The sequence below is a fragment of the Theropithecus gelada genome, chromosome 1 (assembly GCF_003255815.1).
Source record: "Theropithecus gelada isolate Dixy chromosome 1, Tgel_1.0, whole genome shotgun sequence".
In the NCBI taxonomy this organism is placed as follows: domain Eukaryota; kingdom Metazoa; phylum Chordata; class Mammalia; order Primates; family Cercopithecidae; genus Theropithecus; species Theropithecus gelada.
The window spans coordinates 189373857-189395130 of record NC_037668.1 but is presented as its reverse complement, the minus strand read 5'-3'; the positions used below and the strand labels follow the sequence as shown (position 1 = coordinate 189395130).

Genomic DNA, 21274 nt, shown 5'->3' with positions numbered 1-21274 from the left:
CTTTTATTCCTGTATTTGGTTCTGTTCCAGAAAACAAATAAACAATCTTTGGGATTGCCCTTTCTCAGGTGATTTTGCCAGCACATCCTACACTTGGATGAAATAGATGGCATCAACAGTCGGGAGGCAGAGCAAGCTAGAGGGGAAGGGTCATGCTGTCCTAACATGAGCTTCTGGGGCAGTAGATTTCAGTGTCTGCAGCTTGTCTACTAGAATAGCATCAACAAAGCATAATCTGTAAAGGAAATTTCCAACCTGTGTGGCCAGGCTGTCTGCCCAGCTGACGCTGTGATAAGAACATTCCTGTCTCTGGAATGGCAGACCATGGCCACTGTGGGGAGCATCTAGTAAGTCTAAGGGGCCATTGAGCTCTGGTTTAGTTGTTCCTTCTTAACATAACACTTCAGTGAGAATAGAAAGGCCCTGTTTGCTTATGGTAAAGTTTTAAGTTTCACTGATGCTGAGAAGCTAAAGGTCTTTGACTATATATGAGTTTAGAAAGAGACCAAATGTTTGTGTCCTTTTCTATAAGCCACAAGTCATGTGTTTTTAACGGACCTTTAATTCTGTACATCAATGCAAACATAATATTGCCTAGTGCTTTCAAAGTCACCAATAAACATACTTGGTAAATATCATAAGGTAATAGGAGTAGGGTAGAGTTTCTATGAATTAAGGGACTAGAAAGAGAGATGTCTATATAATTGTTATTCTTTGCAGTAGCTTTATTATGTCCTTCCCTGCTTTTAACTCATCTCATTTTTTCCTCTTTTACTTTATGTTTTCTATCCTCTATTTCCCTTTTTCTTTTAAAAAATAATGCTTGAAGTAGGCATACACTGAAAAAGAGATTGAACTGGAATTCAAGGATCATGCAGTGTGATGGAAAGAACAAGAAACTGAGAGTTGGAAGGCCTTCTTCACTGTGGCCTGAGAATAATTCTCAGGACAAAGAATTCATGGGATCATTAGGTTTATCTTGAAGAAATAATCTGGGTGTAGGGTGGGGAATTGAGTATGATGTTAAATATGGAGTATTCATACAAACCTTATAGTGTTTTAAAAAGTCATTATGCCATTTATTGGTATGAGCATCCCAAATGTGTATTAGTGCCTTTTCTTCTGGTCTTCATGACAGGCTGGTCTCTGCCCCATGTCCCTTCAAAAGGTAATGCTGGCTGGGAGTGCCATTAGAATCTGATTAAGTCTGGCTCTGCTATTCTCTAAGTACCAGTTCTTTGCTGTGACATTTTCTCATCTTGCACGCTCTCTAGGGCATACATGAGTGTGAAGGAGCTGAAGGAGGCCCTGCAGCTGAACAGTACTCACTTCCTCAACATCTACTTTGCCAGCTCAGTGCGGGAAGACCTTGCAGGTGCTGCCACCTGGCCTTGGGACAAGGATGCTGTCACTCACTTGGGTAAGTGAAATGAAGACCAAACATGGTAGGAAAAAACAAAGAAGACTGAAGGAAGCTTGTGAAAATAAGTTTGGGGAAAAAAGAAAGACAGAGAAAAAGTAAATTTACACAGTGAATTAACTGCTTTGCGCTGAGAGTGGCTCTTGATAGAGCCTGTCAAAATGTTTCAATATAGACAGGTAAGATGTATTAGAGCAAGCAATGACAAATGCTCAGGATGTTCTAGACTGAATCTATAATTTAGATGAAAATAAATTGCTGGCATAGAATAAGATCATTTTAAGTCTTGCAGAGCCCCAAGTGGGGAACTATCAAATTATCAAGAAGGTGGCTGGACTGTGAAACCTGCTTTACAGTGATCACTGTTCCAGAAGACTGGTGGGCTTCTTGTATGGTAGGACTCCTGAGGAAATCCCAGGAAATTCAAAAAGTGGGGTTTTCCTGCTCACCGGGGAAAACAGTGGATACCTTAACACCAAGTGCAACTACTGAACACAAGAAAGACAATCGTTTTTACAATGTCTTATTATTATAAAGGGAAATCTTACTGAGCAAGCAATAAGAGTGATTATATCCGTTTTATAAACATATGGATAAAGAGTAATTATTGAACATAATTAGTATACATTTCCAAAAAGTCTTAGATAGCATTCTCTAAAAATTTATTTTAAAGTAAGTTACTATAATTGAGAGCAATATTTTGTGTTGGAAAAAGAATGGTTAGACAGACTGGAAACAATTTTATGAATGATTTTTAAAAGGTACTGCAAAGTTGGTCTTCCTAGTAATCAAATAAGAAGCAGAGAGGAATAAATTAAAGTAATAGAACATAATGCTGTATACGTCAAATACTTGGTCATAGTGAAGTCTAGAACATATTGACTTGAAAATCATAGAAAATATGAGCAAGTATTCAAAAGATAACCAGTGTTGTAGATTGCGGAAGGAGGAAGATGAGCAATGCGTTAGCGATAGACCAAAAAAAAAAAAAAAAAAAAGGTTGCTGTTCAATACTGTTCAAGTGTAAAATAGTGATGAAAATCCACAGAGTGAATCAGGTTGAGATCCAAAAGGGTTATATATACCAGAAAATGGAGGATATATGCTAATGTATATATACACATATCTGTATAACAAATTAAACATGTAAGAGTCCAAATTAAATGCTTTGCTAGCATGCATAGCTGGATTTCATTGGCTCTATAGTATCTGATTCAGTTTTAGAGCCCTTTTATCACTAAACTGTATTTTTAGTTCTCAGTACATCAGAAATCAGAAATTTGTGATGTTAGTGTTGGCCTGAGGCTACCAAGGCAAGAGCATTGCATCTGTTGATAACATACTGTCAGGTTCCTCAAGTAAGGACCTGATATTTCCGGAGATCCAGTATAAACCAAACAAGGCATTCAGATTTATCTACAATTACTATGAGTGAAAAACTAGGGAAAGAGAGGTTTCTGGGTGGGATGAGATGTTTTGTTGGGCCTGTCAGAAAACAAATTTGTAAGTCATAGGCTGCACTTCATGGCTATCGGTTTCAGGAAACGTTCTAAAGGATTTTTGATACAGCTGACAGAAAAGGGCTGTAGATTTCAGTCATACATTTCCAAGATGGTCACGTAAGCTGGAGACACCCCTGTGCTTTCCAGATGAAAGCTAGTATGGGTCATTCTAGCCTTCCTGGTAGCAATGGGTGGACTAGAAAGTCATATTCCTGTAATTCATTTAATAGTGAGTATAGGTGTTTTGAGCTATGCTAATCAAAAGCAACAGTAGCAGAGGGGGCATATAACACTATCAGAAAATATCTCCAACTTGGTGCACACTCCAATCACCAAGACTAACCTTTCTGGTGTATGTCTATGGAGGTCCTGACAGCAAGATTTGCCCAGCAGTGGCTTCTATGAGGCGCAGGTCTATCAATAGGAACTGAATCTATTTGGTTAAAAGACCTTAAAAAATTATCTTCCTGGCCATTATGGAGACAAATGATGACTTCTTGATAAGAATTGTTGGACTGGGGCATACCATTGAATGTTTTCTAACTTTATTAGAATTGGGCATTGGCAAGACTCATTCAACTATAAAAAATGGGTAAAATACTTTAAAATTATTTATTTGAAGGCATCAGACTGGCTAAGGCAACAAGGATATGAGGAGTCCAATCCCAGAAAGAAGAAAAATGCATTGAAATGAGTCCTGTATATAATTCAGTCTTTTTTCTTTCAGGGAAATTGCCAAATTCTCAGTGGAAGACATAGAGGCAGAGCAGAGAGCAGCAGCCTAGAGCTTGCTTTGGTCTCAAGACAAAAATTAGAGTTCAGGTTTTCAGGGTAACCAAAACTTGAGGGACCAGGATCCTAGAGAAATGGAAATCACAAAAAGTAAGCCTGATTTTCTGCTTGTGATTTTCTTTTAAGATATTTGTTAATTACTAAACTTACATTCTCAGGGCCACTGGGCAAGAAAACACGTAGAAAATAACTTCTAAGAGATTAAAAAGCCAAACAGTGATTTTAGGAGTCTCATAACAGAAGAGAGAAAATTGGGAGTTGAGGCCTTGTCGAGGAGAAGGGGCTCTGAGACACCCTCTGTGCAAGGGTAAACAGAAGTAGCATAGCTTATACAAAGTCTAAAATCTAGCCTGAAACACTCTTTTAAAAACGTTTCAATAGTTTTTTGGGGAACAGGTGGTGTTTGGTTACATGGATAAATTTTTTAGTGGTGACTTCTGAGATGTTGGTGCACCCATCACCCAAGCAGTGTACACTGTACCAGTGTGTAGTCTTTTATTCCTCGCCCTGTGCCCACACTTCCTCCTGAGTCCCCAAAGTTCCATTGTATCATTCTTATGTCTTAAATCCTATAGTTTAGCTCCCACTTATAAGTGATAATATATGATGTTTGGTTTCCCATTCCTGAATTACTTCACTTAGAATAATGGTCTCCAACTCCATCTAGGTTGCTGCAAATGCCATTATTTTGTTCCTTTTTATGGCTGAGTAGTATTCCATGGTATATACATATACCACATTTTCTTTATCCACTCATTGATTAATGGACATTTGGGCTGGTTCCATATTTTTGCAATTGTGAATTGTGCTGCTATAAACATGTGTGTGCAAGTGTTTTTTTTCCATATAGTGACTGATTTTCCTTTGGGTAGATACCCAGTAGTGGGATTGCTGGATCAAATGGTAGATCTACTTTTAGTTCTTAAGGAATCTCCATACTGTTTTTTCATAGTAGTTGTACTAGTTTACATTCCCACCTGCAGTGTGAAAGTGTTTCCTTTTCACCACATCCACATCAACATCTATTAGTTTTTGATTTTTTTTTTTTTTTTTTTTTTTTTGAGACGGAGTCTCGCTCTGTCGCCCAGGCTGGAGTGCAGTGGCCGGATCTCAGCTCACTGCAAGCTCCGCCTCCCGGGTTCACGCCATTCTCCTGCCTCAGCCTCCCGAGTAGCTGGGACTACAGGCGCCCGCCGCTGCGCCCGGCTAGTTTTTTTTTTTTTGTATTTTTTAGTAGAGACGGGGTTTCACCGTGTTAGCCAGGATGGTCTCGATCTCCTGACCTTGTGATCCGCCCGTCTCGGCCTCCCAAAGTGCTGGGATTACAGGCTTGAGCCACCGCGCCCGGCCAGTTTTTGATTTTTTAAAATTATGGCCTTTCTTGCCGGAGTAATATGGTATATCATTGTGTTTTTGATATGCATCCTATCTACTTTTCTTTGTTTTTGTTGCATTTGCTTTTGTGTTCTTGGTCATGAACTCTTTGCCTAAGCCAATGTCTAGAAGAGTTTTTCCAATGTTATCTTCTAAAATTTTTATGTTTCCTCCTGAAACACTCTTAATCCCTGTTTGGAGAAAGTTTATCTGCCTATATTCTAACTGCCTAGAAAAAGAAAGTTAAATATTCTTTGGAGAAAGACATAATTGAAAGCCTCTACAATTGTTCATGTACAGTGTCTAGCAATCAATAAAGAAATATCAACTATTTCAGGAGACAGGGTCAAATGATGATAAACCAAACAAACAAGTCATACAGAATCAAAACTTATCCAGGTATTGGCATTATTGGGCACTGGCTTTAACTATGATTAATAAGTAAAAATAGATGAAAATGCATAGTTTATTCATAGAACTGGAATCTCTAATAGTGGATCAAATGGAAATTTTAGAACTAAAAATAGATACCAGTAAGAAAAATTAAGAAATTAATAGATGGGTTTATGAACAGAAGAAAGAATTTAAGAACTAGACCATTGTAGAAAATTTACAAATTGAAGCTCTGAAAAAGGAAGTGCTGTGAAAATACAGAAGAAATCTCAGGTAACATTTAAGACTCCATGAAAAATTTCTATCGTAAATTGGAGTTCTAGAAGAAGAAAAACAAATTGTGGGCAGAAACAATATTCAAAGAGATAATGACTGAGAATCTTGCAAACTGACAAACAATATCAAACCACAGATTCTAGATATTTTACACTTGCCATACAATCCAATAATTGGACTCCTGGTCATTAATCCTAGAGAAATGAAAAAATATATATCCACTTAAAAACTTGTACATGAGTAAATCTTCATAGCAGTTTTCTGTTTTCTATATAGTAGCCCCAAACTGGAAATGACAAAAGTGTCCTTCAGTGCTGACTGCTTAAACAAACTGTGTACATCCACACAATGAAATACTACTCCACGAAGTATTAATGCATGCAACAACTTGGATGGATCTCAAGGGCATTATGCTAAGTGAAAAAAAAAAAAGCCAATCTCAAAGTTACATGGTGTAACATTTCACATTTGCAGTATTCTCAAAATGGTAAAATTCTAGAGATAAAGAACAAACTAGTGGTTTCCAGGGTTTGAGAATGAGGAGGCAATACATGGTCGGAGGTTGAGAAGAGTATGGATGTATTTGTGACATAAAGGATAGCAGGTGGGACATGTTAATAGTGATAGAACAGCTCAGTATCTTGACTGTGGTGTTGATTACACAAATGTATGTATGTGATAAATTTCATAGAACTACAAACACACACACACACAACTGCATGCAAAAACTGGTGAAATCTTCTGATAAACATCTATGATCTCTATAAATAAGCAAGGTACTTTGCATATAGCAGGTGCTCTGTGAGTGATCATTGAATGAAGGTATAGATGAGTAAAAGTATTAAATTTAAATGATTTCAAGAAATGCTTAAATTGTCTCATGAATCACTGACTTCTAATGGAATTGCGAAAGAAGCAAGGGATATTTATATTTTATTCTTAATCCTTTGAGAAATAACTGTACTCCCCTACAACATGATTGTTAATGTGCTTTTCAGAAGTAAAAGACTAGACTGAACAGCTCACAGATCTGATTCAATAGAAAATTGTGTTCTTATTTATTTCTTCTTGTTCAATCATAGCTGATTAAACAAAGGAACTGTATTGATTAAAATCAGGTGTAGAGTAGTACAGACAGCTGACATACCATGATAGAGAAGGACATTCAGAATTTTCTAAATAGAGCCTTTTTGAGACTCAAGATGGGATTATCTGTTTGTGTCAGCATGTAAAGGCCCTACATTTTCAGGGTCTGTTGAGTGACCTAGCAGATAAGCACATTAGCCTGAAAGTTTGAAGACTGAATCCAATTTCTGACTATCAATGGCTTAAGTTACTATGTGAAAAGACCAAGGTAATTTGTCATCTTGATTTGCCATCAACACCATTTCTGCCGTTTCGTATGATTTTGTGCTTTCAATGCTGTGTTAACACAAAGAAAAATCTTTTTGCAGGTGGATGAATGAGTGGGATCCTCTTGAGCTCTAATATTCAGTAGTTTGAACATTTTTAGCCATAGTAAACAATGCCTGAATTGAAAACATATCTTTAAAAGCAGAACACTTAAGTTAGTCATAAACTAGCCCTTTTATAAGCCTTGGATACCATACTCATCATCATTGATTCATTCAAAGAAAAGCTTGACTGTGTTTTGTGGCAATGCCATAGATAGAATAATGAAAACAGTCTGCTCTTAAGGAGTGCACAACATGATTGGGAGACAGATATGTAATACAGATTTATAATACTATGTGATGGCACCATACATGAAGTTAGGCAGGAACATAGAAAGGAAAGTGCCAAATTGTGCTGAAAGTATTAACAAAGAGTTTCCAGAGGGGCTGAGGCTTGAGATGGGAATTGAAGGATAAGCAAGAGTTTGCTTGGCAGACATAGGAGAGCATTCCAGAGCAGAAGAACTGGCAGATGGCAGGGTTCAGCACACACTTAGAAGTGGGGGTGCTTTGCATGGCTACAATAGTGCTCTTCAAACTTATTTTTTCCCTTGTACCTGTGAAGAGACTCAAAAAACTCAGCAAACCTTCATACATTCTCAAAGTAACATCTAAACATCTAATAATAGGTTTAATAGTAGCAAAAAGAGTAATTGGGGCATGTAATTTTATTTCAAACTACTATCATTTAAAAATAAATCTTAAATTTACTTTCTTAAGTGTCCTCTCAGTACCATACCAATTTGAAAATCACGATCATTTATTTAAAAAAAAAATCATGGTCATGTACTTTTTAAACATTGGGCAAGTGTTCATTGTTTTCTTTTTTTTTTTTTTGTCTCTTTAAACTTGTGTTTCTATTTCACTTATATAGAATTTTATACTAATGTAACATACACATGTATTTTTTTCAGAGTCTAGTTGGTTGCCTGTTTCTCAGCTAAAAACATTTTGAGTACAACTCTTTTGTGATCAAATTTTGTTAAACTAGACTTTTTATTTTGAGATATTATACATTCACATGTAGTTGTCAGAAACAATGCAAAAGCATTCTGTATAACCTTTACCCATTTCCCCTAATGGTAACATCTTATAAAACAATAGTACAGTCTCACAAACAGGATATCAGCATTGAAACTAACATAAGTTATTAAGCGTTAAAAATCACTTCTCAGTTGAGTTATCATTTGCAATGATTACTCTTCTACAATTGATCAAAACAATATTTTTAGATGTTGGTTAATCACTAGTAAAAACAAATACTTGGGAAATGTGTATTTTAAGGAGATAAACATGGCTCTCCCAACCCCAAAGTAGTTCTTGTGTCTGTGAATGAATAGTAATTATTACTGTAATGAGAAAAGATTTAACATAAATTATATTGCTTTGTTTCTCATTTATAGCTGTAAGTGCTAAGAAAACTTGTTCGAATAAATGAGGGATGGGGAAAGAGAAGTTCTGTTTGATTGACTAAGTGGATGATGGTGCCAAGGTATAAAATGCAGGAAAAGGAAAAGCAGATGGGGAGCCAGTTTGCTTTTGGCTATGTTGAGCTAGAGGTCTCTAAAATCAACTAAGAAGGGGCTTCCATGGAAGAGGGAGGAGGAAAAGATATCAGGGGGTGTACCGGAAACCAAAAGACAGAGAGTTTGAGAAAGTCTCGTGGGGTCCACAGCTACTGCAGAAAGATGAAATCAGCACACAGGCATTTTGGCCAAGTTAGAGAGAAGAATCACTGTGGCACAGAAGCTAGATACTTCCTAGTGTTCTGGTCTGCCACGTTCCTAATTGTTCTAGAGAATGTCTGTACCACCACAGAGCAGTGAGAGCACCCAATCAGCTCACAAGCAACATGCCCTCAGGTGCATGAGACCTGAGGACCCTGTGGGAGGAAACTTGAACCTGGATCATGGGGGTTTAAACATAAGGGATCTTCAGATGAGTCCGGATGAAGTGATTCTTGACTGGGGGAAAAGAAAATATTTGAATGATGGAGTGGGTTATGGCTTCACATGGATAGGAACAAACAGGACCTGGGCTTTTGTTTCATCATATGTAAAATGGGGATAATAAGCATGAGGAAGAATGTCTGGCATACAGCAGGAGTTCAGTAAATATGAGCTTTAATAGTAGTAGTAGAAGCTTCAAATACAGTGTATCTGTGGTTGCCTTTCCTGGTTGTGCCTTCAGTCTTCAAGATAGAAACTTTTTCAGTGCCCTGGAAAAATCTTGGCTCTTTTATAAAGGAAAGAAATGTGTTTTTAGGAATGCATCTGCTTGCAGTGGTAGAACTGCTTGTAAGAAGCAGAGAGAGCTTCCTTACAAATCAGAGAAGGAAAGGGTAAACAATGGTGGGTGGTCTGGGGAGGTGAGCAGTCTGTGAATGTCCTGGAGCCCAGTGGACTGCAGTGGAGTACCTGTCACAGGGTTGGTACGGGTAGGACCACTACCTGGGAGAAGGCAAAGCAGCAGCAGTATAGGTGGCAGAAACTAGCTTGGAGGTGAGATACCCCTTCCTCATGCAGAACTTTTGCAGGGGTTCTTCCAGGACAAACTTCAGCTTTCTTTCAACCGAATAGTTAGATATTGAGATTAAAGTTTACATCAGTTGTGATACATTGATGCACAATGTGAATGAAGCCTCAGGTGCTAAGAACTATTCATAGATATGGTAAGTGGGAAGTCTTTGATAACATCAACCAGATTGTTTCTGTGGAGTCTGGGTGCAGAAACCAGAGTGGGACAGGTAGAGGAACCCACAGAAGGTGAAGAAGGGGATGTGGATCTTTCAAGAAGTTTGACTGTGAAGGCATAAAGCACTAGGGTGGAGAAGGTGACGGTTAGAGGGTGATGAAGAAAGTTTTGGATTGAAAGAGACTTGAGCATGGTTATAGTCCACAACCTGATGGAGGGAGTGCTCCAAGGCACACCAACATTTGTAGATCATGAAGGTGTTAACTGGATTCCGTGTCCTCTGAGGGTATTAGTCATTAAAGGATTGGGCTAGAGCAAAGCCACCATTGAGAGCTAAGGAATAAATAAGATGTGTAAACTGGAGTGCACATGTAAATATTAGAGGTCATAGTCATTCATTAGGCAGCCTATATGACATAAACAAGATGAGAACTGTTCCTGGTAATTACCCCTTGGCTTCTGTTATAGATGATTTAACTGTCGGAAGATGACATTTAGTAAATGACGCTATTCTGGGTGCCTTGGAGTTTGGAAAACAGGGAGCACTCTTGGATATTAAACACTTTAAACAAAATTAGCATAGAATTTGAATGCTGTACTCTGAAATTTGAGTGCCCAAAACAAAGATTCCTGCATTTAAAAGCATGTGATGTAAATACTCACTTTTATATATGGTGATTTGAAAGGTCTTCTCTTCTAAAACATGTCCTAGTACTCATTGAATCCTTGATACTCCAGAACAGTGCCTGGCATAGATAAATGCTCAATAATGCTTAATGAATAAATGAATTATAGGAAATATCTTCCCCACTCATACTCTATAGTGCCTAAAATTCTGTCATGATTTTCCTGCAAAGTAGACAAAAAAAGAATCCATCATGAGGTTGTGTGTGTGTGTGTGTGCGCGCGTGCGTGCACGTGTGCATGTGTGAAGCATTGCCCCCATAATGGAACAAGGAAAGGGTTATATATTAAGTCTCTAATGCCTTGCTAATAACATCTTCAGTTTTAATTCAACAGATTACTTTTCTCCACAATGTGGGAGTGGCTAGCGCTCCCTGAGTGCTTGACTGTTGCAGATGGGAGTAACTGAAAGGGTTTACAAGGAGACAAAAAAAAAAAAAGACACCAGATTCAGCAAAATCTTCACCCTCTACACATGCTTGTCTTGGTTCAGTCTTGACTGGAACAAAGACTGCCTTCTAATGAGACCACAAGCTGTAAAATCAAGCCAATACGAGATTTGGAGATGAATGGCTTCTGGGCTGGTTCTCTTAAAGATTCACTTCTTTTTCTAGCTCCAGTTATTATTATTTTTAATTGTCCCCATTTCCTTCTCTCCCTTTGCCTACCAGTCCACCTACACCACTTTTTCTTTCCTTGTCCTGACTTGAAGTGCTCCTTCCCTGGACCCCAAGGCACAGTTTTATAACTTTGTCCCTTCATTATGGACAGCATGTTTTGAGGAGCAGTTTCACCAGTCACTGGAAGTAATTACATAGGCACTTGCAGACCAGCCCTCAACCTCCCCGTTTTATGGGCATATAATATTCAGCCCTAAAAATTTTACAGAACTGTTTTAGAGTTTTTCAGCCAATATCCTTTTCTCAAGCTGCCCAAAGCTATTTTATTTATTTATTTATTTATTTTACTGAAGGTGGCTTTGGGGATCATTCTCTTTACCGTGAGCCACTTGGGTATTCTTGTGTTAAAGCCTGGAAAAGCCAGTAAGAACTTAGAAATATAGAATCACTTTGGAAGCTTGGCTGTTTACTACTAAGATTTCATCTTCTAATTAGCAGATTCTTTCTTTTCTTCCCCCACACCATCCCCTAGACCACACAACAACTCTGTCTTATTGTTTTGGCTTGTCTTTTGTAATCAAGGCTGAAAGATCTTCTAAGAAGGCATGTGTTCTCCTGCTGCCAGTCCATTAAGAAACAGCTGTGCCACACACGGCCCCCAGTTGCTGGGAGCCCATTCATATTGCGTTCCATGTACAAGTTGATGGTACTGGCACACACTGGGTTCAAGTCTTGGCATACACATTCAGGCATGCAAGAAATGTAACTTACTTTATTCTTCTGTCATTAAACTTTATTTCTATTTTGAGCCCCCATGCTACTGAGTAGTAGTAATTTACTCTCAGTCAATTATGCCTGTTATGCTTGGGGCTGTACCTAACTGTGGAGATGGCTTGTACGTGCTGAGACCACAGGGAAAATGATTCATTTTTGTCCTTGGTCACCAGGTGATGCTGGTCACCTGAGATGACCCTGGTTCTCATCACAGAGACATCCTCAGGGAATTTCTGGCAGGCTGTGTTGCCCTTCCTGCTTAGCTCTGGTGGTCAGTGGTTCCTCTCTAGGGCTAAGCCACTTAGGAATCTATTACCGTAATGAAGCAAGATCCCTCTGCTGTCAGATCACACAAACCTATTGTGGGTTTTTATCCCTTTTCCAGCTCGAAAGTCAGGGTACAGTCGACTTTATTGGACCCACTACCAACTATTCATTTCCATTATTTACCTTTCGCCTCTTTCCTCTTCTTTCAGCTTGGGAGAATCATTTCTAGGCTAATGTGGTAGTGGTCGTGTTGGTAGTGTGAGAGCGAGGGTCCCTGTCTTCAATCCATCTACCATGCTGGCTAAACTGTGGATGGAGTCGTTTCAGGACCCAGGTGGCAGAGGCTTAGAAACCCCACAGCCAAAAAAGGATTTCTTGTTTCCTTGCTTTTCATTATGTTGTATTACTTCCTAGTGAGGTTAATACATGTGGAAAAGTCTGGCATTGTGAATTGAGTGGAGTAGGGAGAAGAGAAGCATGGAACCACTAGGGTAAAATGTTAGTATTTCCAAATTTTTTCCATCCTTTTACACTAGTACTTTAAAGTTTCCCCTGAGTAAGTATTCCTGGTCTTGTTATCAGTCCGTCGACAGTCTTGCAGGATGGGCATTGGGGAAGTGAGTGAAGGTGGGGGGCGCCTGAAAGTGCCTCAGAGTGGAGACTGAAGCATTGTGATATAGTTGAAAATATGTGTGTGCATTTCTTTTCTCTTCCTGTTTCAATGTGTCAGACAAGAGCAGGAACACCAAAGAAGGGATTCAACTGTAGGGGATGGAATCTCGTCCCTACCCCACTCCCCATTCTACTATCATATTTTATCTCTCATCTGTGTCTCAATTTTGTCATCCAAGATAAGGAATGGTAAAAATTAAAGGTTTTGAGTATAAAAATGATAATCATATTCCCCATAACTAGAGAGTTGGAAGGGAATGATTATTGGCACTATAGAACAAAGACATCTTGTGTAAATCTGATCTAACAATAATTTGAGGTCTATGAAGAATTATGCCAGCAGTCCCAATTTGGTAAGATTTCCTTTCCTCCTGCAATTAGCAGCCTAATTTCAGACTGCCAGGAATAAATTTTGAACCCTAATATGTTGTCTATGAAGAGAATGGGCACTTGTCTATTTGCAGCCCTCTCAAAGTCTTGCTTGTCTTCTGGATGCCTGCGGTTGTTAGGATCAGAACAACATGAAGACAAAGTATGAGCAGCTTAGAGGAAAATCAGAGCTTCTTGTTGAGGTTGTTCTCCTACTGTGCTTGGCAATGCCTGGTTTCAATCTGGGAGGTCTGTCTAATTTATGGTCAGGCCCCACCTTCTTTTTTATTTTTTTATGAATGAAGGTTAGGTGGGAGCCAATGAAGGTTATAGGCAAATGAACGTGTACTGCCAGATTGCACATAGAATAATAATATTGACAAATGGTCTAATACGTATTTTGAGTCTCTTTGTTTTAGGAGATAAGCTAAATGCTTATTTATTTACCTTACTACTTTAATCTTCATGAAAATCCTTTGAGGTAGCATCTCTTGTTATTACCATTAAACAGATCAGTAAACAGCCTTGAGAGCTTTTAAGGAGTGTTTCCCCATATCAGGATCAATACCTTTACAGTGCCAGCTAAAGAAGGAGCCCTGGACCCTCCAAAGGCTACCTTGTGAGAGAGAAGCTTCTGCCCAGTGGTGCAGGAACCACATGTAATCACGCACAGTCTGACCCATGTAACTGGAAGAAAGTGTGTGTGCAGATTCTAGCTTCAGAAGATAATGCTGGTTCATTTGAATATTAATATAAAATGGTACTGACAAGTAGCATTTCTGACTATTTTTTCATTATTCCTATGATCTTGCCCCTGAGAAAGGATTGCAGCTTTTCCTGAAAGCAGGGGAATGCACAGTCCCTCAGGCCCCCTCCTCCTCATTGGGGGAATACTTAAATGCTGGTGATGGCAGGAAGGGATTGCCACTCTGGCCACTCAGTTTTTATTTATTATTTATTATCACATCTTGTTCCTTTTAATGAAAAGAAATGCTTGCATTCCTCTTATTAAATTTTGGGCAACATGTCTTTATGCCTCCCTCTGGCTTTGGCATGAGTTCATGTGTATGTGTAACTTTTATTGAAACATGAAAGAACTTTTCTAAACTAAATCACCAAATAAATTTAATGTCTTTCCTCACCTCTACATCGATGTGAGTGTGTGTGTATCTCAGTGAGTAATGAAAACCCACTCCTTAATAATGTGAGTATGTGTGTCTGTGAGTGATTAAAACTCCTTTCCCTAATAACGTCACAAGTTTGATTTGGTTGGAATAAAGGGTGGGTGGGAAGAAAAGTGTGAGACCCCGTATCTGTGAGAGTGGATGAAGGGTGCAAACCGGTTGTATTAGTCCGTTCTCATGCTGCTATGAAGAAATACCTGAGGCTGGGTAATTTATTAAGGGAGGGCGTTTAATTGACTCACAGTTCAGTATGGCTTGGGGGGCCTCAGGAAACTTACAATTATGGCAGAAGATACCTCTTCACAGGGGGGCAGGAAAGAGAATGAGTGCGAGTATGGGAAATGCCAGACACTTATAAAACTATCAGATCTCTTGAGACTTACTCATTGTCATGAGAACAGCATGAGGGAAACTGCCCCCATGATTCAGTTACCTCCACCTGGTCCCACCCTTGACATGTGGGGATTATGGGATTATGGAGTTTACAATTCAAAATGAGATTTGGGGTGGGGACACAGCCAAACCATATCACCAGTGGAGAGGGAGTGAGGATTAAAGGGTGGCTAATCCGGGTCACTTGGAAATCCACAGCAGGTCCGAGAGTAGGATGGCTGGCTTCTCACTGCCAGCTTTCCCCTTTCCCTCAGGCCACTGAGAGTTGGGAGTCTTGGAACACAAACTGCAAGGCCGAGGCAGTGACAGTCCAGGACAATACAGATTCCTTTACATGTATGTGTTCATGACTGTCCCACAAAGCCTGCATGTTAGCTCTCAGAGTCTGGGAATACAGATGGGAAGAAATCTTAGTGATAAGTCAATCTACCCCCTCATTTTACAGATGAAGAGATTAGGGGAAAGGTTGAACAGCCAAGGCCATGGAGTGAGTGAGGGTCAGCTAATGGTTCACACTCCAAGCTCCTCTCGTTCTAGTCCAGGGGGATAATTTTATAATCTGGTGCTGTAGTAGATATAGAATTACTATAAGAGGTCTAGGACCTTGGCATTTTTGTTCTCAACATGTGTTGGTGTGCACAACAGTCATCCCTAAATTAGAGCAATATTTTGTTCTATATTTTCTGTATTTCTTTATTTTGTGCAATATTCTAGTTAACACACATGTAGTTACTAAACCCGTTGCCATGTCTTCCATATAAATGAGTTATTAGCATAAGTACATCTCTCTGCAATTGAAAATATAACTTGCAAATGTGTGTTAAAATGCCTATGTTTTTAGTGGAAATGTAAGTGTTGTTTGATTAAAATTTTATTCTTCTGTGTTGGAAATGTGCACCAAGAGTGCTACACTGGAGAACCCTGGCCAATTGTCCTGGGTATGGAGGGGATTTCCTGGGAGTGTTGAGGGCTTGCATTTTTATGCTTCTTCTTCCAGTTATAAACAAGCTGGTTTATTGAAAGATGGCTGTTGCAAAATATTTTTAGATTTGGAAACATCTCATTTGGGGTTGAGGTAGAGACTTCTGCTGGTTGATTAGAAGCTCAATATTATAATGATTACCCCGTATTCTCAAGTGTTTCCAGTCCACACTCCTGGTCATCCCTCCTTTCTTGGCACATGTTGATTTTGCCATCCTTTCTTCCTAGAACCATCTTTCTTTTCATCTATATTTTCTTTATCTATAACTGAAGGAGATCACAAAAGGACCTGGACCTGGCTGGCCATAGGATGTGGGGATATTTGATATTTTGCTCAGAGCTAAAATATATGAGTAGAAGGTAACTATTGATTTGAACTTTTTTTTTTTTTTTTCTGTCTTTGGTAGTGTTTCTTGGATTGTGCTCTGAGACATCTGGTACTCCAGAGATGTCAAAAGATATTCTACCTCGGACACGTTCTGTGTTCAAATAAGTTTGAAAAGCAAAGGGTAAAACTCAATTGATGAAGGACTTTTCAGGGCCTTTAATACAACAGCTCACTCTCATGTACATTATGGATTTTTCAGGAGGATAGTATGGCATGCTGCATTTTCCTCAAGCATATTTAACCACTGATGCCACTTGTTTTTTCAAAGTATTACCCTGGTTCAGATTTTATAAACCCAATTTGGGAAGAAAACTAATCAATGTAGATACTTAAACTTTATAGGTAAATTGTGTAGCCTTTCAAAATCCTATTTCTGAATATTAGTTTTATTTTAAGCCAAAACTTACTTAGAAATGGGGGAAAGAAAGGAAAGAGTAGGCAGAAAAGGGATTAAACATATGTAGAGGTTAGAAGTGTGGTGGAGGAAAAAGGATGAAAAAGGTGAAGGCACCTGGAAAGAACAGAAAGCTGTTCTCTTAGAATTATCTCCACTGATGCAAAGGTTGATATTGCCGTTAGAGGACTGGAGGAATAATTGTACATGAACATTGGTGATGATTACTGCTGCCATCGGATATGTAAACATGAAGTGTGGGCTCTTGGAAAGTGGAAATACTGTGTTTCTCCAGGTTTATTCAAATAACAGGCACTCTTGAATCAGACCTGTTTTTAAGTTAGTTTAACCTTATGTTGACATCATGATGCACAAATGAAATAAATATTCAGAAAATAACTTTATAAAAAAAGAGAAATAAAAAAGGATAAGTTTAGAGAATAAAAATTTTACCAGAAGTAGTAGAAATAATAAACATGGGAGGTGAGGTCTAGTTTCACCTGAGATGTGAAAGGAGACACTGTATCTTAGATGAGTTTGAGCATGGCTTGAGTAAGGTCAGTATGTTTGAGTAAACTGGGAAAGACTGGAACTTGGACTTAAAAACTGTCCTGTGCAGTAAAGTAGTCACAAGAAAGTCAATTTAGCTGCCTATTAGGTAGATCAGTGGGTGTGGTGCCAGATATCCTGTGATTGTCTCCTGCCCATAAAGCTGTGTATGTGGTTGTCTAAGGGATGTTGAATGGAGGCAGGAATAGGACATAGTCCTTGGAATATGACCTGGCAAGTGAAAGAGCTATTCTCCTGGAGGACCTACTATACTCAGAAGACTATTGATATAGGGAAGACTCAGGTGTGAGAAGTGAAGCAAGTCCTGGGAACTGGGATCAGACCTGGGACAGAAGGGCAGGGCCAGCTGGGCAGCACAGCCAGGGGTGACCTTGGACCCCAGAGGGTTGATCCAAGGATGTTGACATTCCCTGTTTCATCTCCCAGAGATAAGACTAGGCCTGGTCCTGACAATTTTGGGGTGTAAAGAAGGAAAGCTAGGTGGCTCAACCATGGGAGAGGAGGGAAGCAGGGATTAGGATTCCAACAAGCTACACAGATAGAAGTTGGGTCACTCAGAGATCCTTAGCCTTTCCTTTTGTAAGTTTCCAATGATACCATTAAGTCTCCCATCTAAGCCTGATTGGATGCAATGAACTCTTCCCTGAAACACATCCCTTCGTGTTCTCATGGAGATTTAGGGGGAGTGAGGGTGGGGCATATTCTCATAGTGACTGTGACATTCCCAATTTTGTGGTAGTTCAATTGAACTTATCTTTTGTCTAACTAGTTGTTGAGAGTAGGGATTGTTAAATCAGAAGCAGCCTACACAGCTGTCATTTCCTTTATGTGCCAAACACTGAAAAAAAACAACAACAAATTTTAGTGTTATCATCCCCACTTTACAGACAACAAAACTGAGTTCCAGGAGGCAAGACAGCTGTTCAAGTCCTCAAAGCTGGGATGTGGAGGGGCAGGAGTTAGATCAGATTTCCTTGACTCCAAATCCCATGGGCTTTTGCCTAGAGTAGTGATTCTGAACCTGGGAAGTTTTTAAAAATGTCAATGCATGAACTGCATCCTCGAATGTTTGGACTCAATTCATCAGGGGTAGTATTTGAACCCCTGTATGTCTTGTTTTAACTCTCCAAGGTGATTTTAATATGCATACAGTGCTGAGAATTCTGGCTCTCTATTATGTCAACATTGCTATCCCAGGCCTCTAGTATAACACTCACCCATGTAGAGGATAAAGAAATGTGTATTAATTTGTTTAGAGGGTTTCTGTGGCAAGAAAGAAGAGCAATGACTGTATGTCATCAGAAGTTATAAAGTGACTCCTTAGAGGCTGAAATGGAATATTTGATGTTTATCAGAAAACACAATGAAGGATTGGAGAGCTGCTGTTCATTCTGTGTTCTGAAAGGCTTTTTGAAACTTTCATTGCAGGTGGTATTGTCCTGAGCCCAGCCTATTATGGGATGCCTGGCCACATGGACACCATGATCCATGAAGTGGGACATGTTCTGGGACTCTACCACGTCTTTAAAGGGATCAGTGAAAGAGAATCCTGCAATGACCCCTGCAAGGAGACAGTGCCATCCATGGAAACGGGAGACCTCTGTGCCGACACCGCCCCCACTCCCAAGAGCGAGCTGTGCCGGGAACCTGAGGCCATAAGTGACACCTGTGGCTTCACTCGCTTCCCAGGGGCTCCGTTCACCAACTACATGAGCTACACGGGTATCACCACTGTCTTGCTTTGTTTTCTATTAAGAATACATGGGGGCCTTTGAGAGCTGGGAGGGTGGAGGTGTGGGAGCTGATGGGAGAATGAGTAAGTGGTCCTTTGTGTCAGAGAGTTGAAGTGTATTTATTACAGGGTATTATTATTTTTTCATGTCTTTGAAGAGCTTGAAGAAATACTGAAATATTAAGGTACTTTGTTCACTGAATTCTCCTCTACTAGATATTTAAAAATATACTTCTATCCTTGGTAGTAAAAAAGGCACAGAGCTGAAAGCCCTCTTGTGATCCCCTTGACTTCTAGAATGTATTTTTTTTTTAATTTTTGCCCACATTCTTAGACATTTACTCTGAAGAAGAGTCCAGTGGAAATAAAGGAAAAGAGTTTATGGGTCAAGGTGGCCCTTTATACTATTTTTGAAGTTGGTCCACGAGGTGGCTTGGTTAATTTAGGCTCAGGATTTTTTTTTTTTTACTGTATGTTATTAAAAACAAACAAAATCAGATTCTCTTTTTCCAGCACTGGCCAAGTACTAATTCTTAGCTGCCTGCCACCCTCTCCCCACCAAAAGGTGACATCTAATTTTTTTAAAAAAATGGCATCTTCCTGGCCCTGGGAAAAACTTGTCATCTGATCTTTCCTTCCTTAATTTAGCTTCTGTACTATTCTTCACTGTCTCTCATGCCTTCCTTGTTTCTGGTGAAAAGTAATAGTGACTGGTTTCCTAAAATTTGGACTCAAATTTTTCCCTAAAATTAAAGACTTATTTGATTTGATTACGTAGTCCAATGGTGAAATAAGATATTTTTTTCCATAAGTTTTGGGGTCTTGTTTGGTGACATATTCTTCTAGAACTATCCAAAAAAGAATAAACCACTACACCCTGATCATGACTTTGAAGAGAAGAAAGCATGATGAGCCAGTTCTGTCTGTCACCTTTCAAGATGTGTCTATCTGATTTTCATTGCGGTGAATAATTCAGGTGTGTCAGACGTGTAAGCACCAGCACCTTTCCTCCCCCATCAAGGGGCAGAGACACCAGACGATGCCATGCAGAAGGCAGAGGTCTGGAGGCAGCACCTTTGAAGTGGGAAGAGGAAACATTTAAGAAGCTGAGTGAGGCAGTACTTGACTGGTGTGTTTTCACTGAAAAAGTCCCTGGCACTAAGAAAACTCCCTTTCCAACCCTATGCAAAATGTACCTGCTAAAGAGACCTTGCCAGATCCAAAAGTAAAGCTGAGACCACCATTCCCAGCCCTGCTGTCTCCTTGACATTTGGCTCTCTTTCCCCTGGAGCAGCTCTGAATACTCACCAATGTCACTGGGCGATAAAGCAGGTGTCTGCAACTCCACAAATGTTCACAAGTGGAAAGGCCATCTGTTGAAACACTGCCATCTTGTGGTTTGCTGAATAAGCAACCATCAACTCAGAGCAACCTTAGTCTCACCCTGGGATGCCCAACTTTAAGGTCATGACCCTGCTTTAGATGTAAAACTGCTACATCTCTGGTCTCTGTCTTCTCTTACCCTTTCCAGCTTAGACCCTTTCTGGAACAGATTGCATTTGTTCATTCATTTAACAAGTGCTCATTGAGCCTAATAAGTTAACTCAGCCATGAACAAGGCACAATTTATCCCTGCCTTGGTGGACTTGATGGGTTAAAATCTCCATCTCTTGTGCTACCTTTTTTGTCTCCACAGATGATAACTGCACTGACAACTTTACCCCTAACCAAGTGGCCCGAATGCATTGCTATTTGGACCTGGTCTATCAGCAGTGGACTGAAAGCAGAAAGCCCACCCCCATCCCTATCCCACCTATGATCATCGGACAGACCAACAAGTCCCTCACTATCCACTGGCTGCCTCCTCTTAGTGGAGTTGTATATGACAGGTGAGAGAGGCACTGACCATGGGTGAGCTGTTTTATTTCTCTGTGGCGTTTCATATAAATAAGAGGAAGAATATGAAGCCAGGGGAACTCCAATTTGGAACTATAAATGTGTGCACCACTGCTCAGAGCTGCTGCTCCAGCCTGCTCTGTTCTCGTTGCTTTAGCAGAACTCATGGGCTCTCTTGGGAGCCAGTGGCTCATCCTAAGTGCTCAATCCCCCTCAAGGAGGCCTGGAGAGGTTGACCAATGTGACAGGGATAAATTGGCAGAACTGAGAGGGCATCTGCCATTTGCCTCTGTCAGCTGTTCCTTCGTGGCATGAGGGTGGAGTGGTGGCTTGCCACTTGCAGAGTGGTGTTGGGGGAGGGATTACAGCATACTTCTCCAGGCACTTCTGGGTGTGGGTGGATGGCAGTGTGCCCACTGCCATAAGCTGTGCATCAGAGGGCTTC

The 21274-nt window shown here is 39.9% G+C and overlaps 1 protein-coding gene across 1 annotated transcript in view; it reads left to right on the top strand.

Annotated features, from left to right (window-relative positions):
• The window catches only part of PAPPA2 (pappalysin 2), a 301019-nt gene that overhangs the window by 123037 nt on the left and 156708 nt on the right, over nt 1–21274 (top strand). The window contains exons 4-6 of the mRNA XM_025354616.1: nt 1275–1420; nt 18630–18923; nt 20630–20822. Of these exons, the coding sequence (XP_025210401.1) occupies nt 1275–1420; nt 18630–18923; nt 20630–20822 (633 nt within the window). The remainder of the gene's footprint in view (nt 1–1274; nt 1421–18629; nt 18924–20629; nt 20823–21274) is intronic.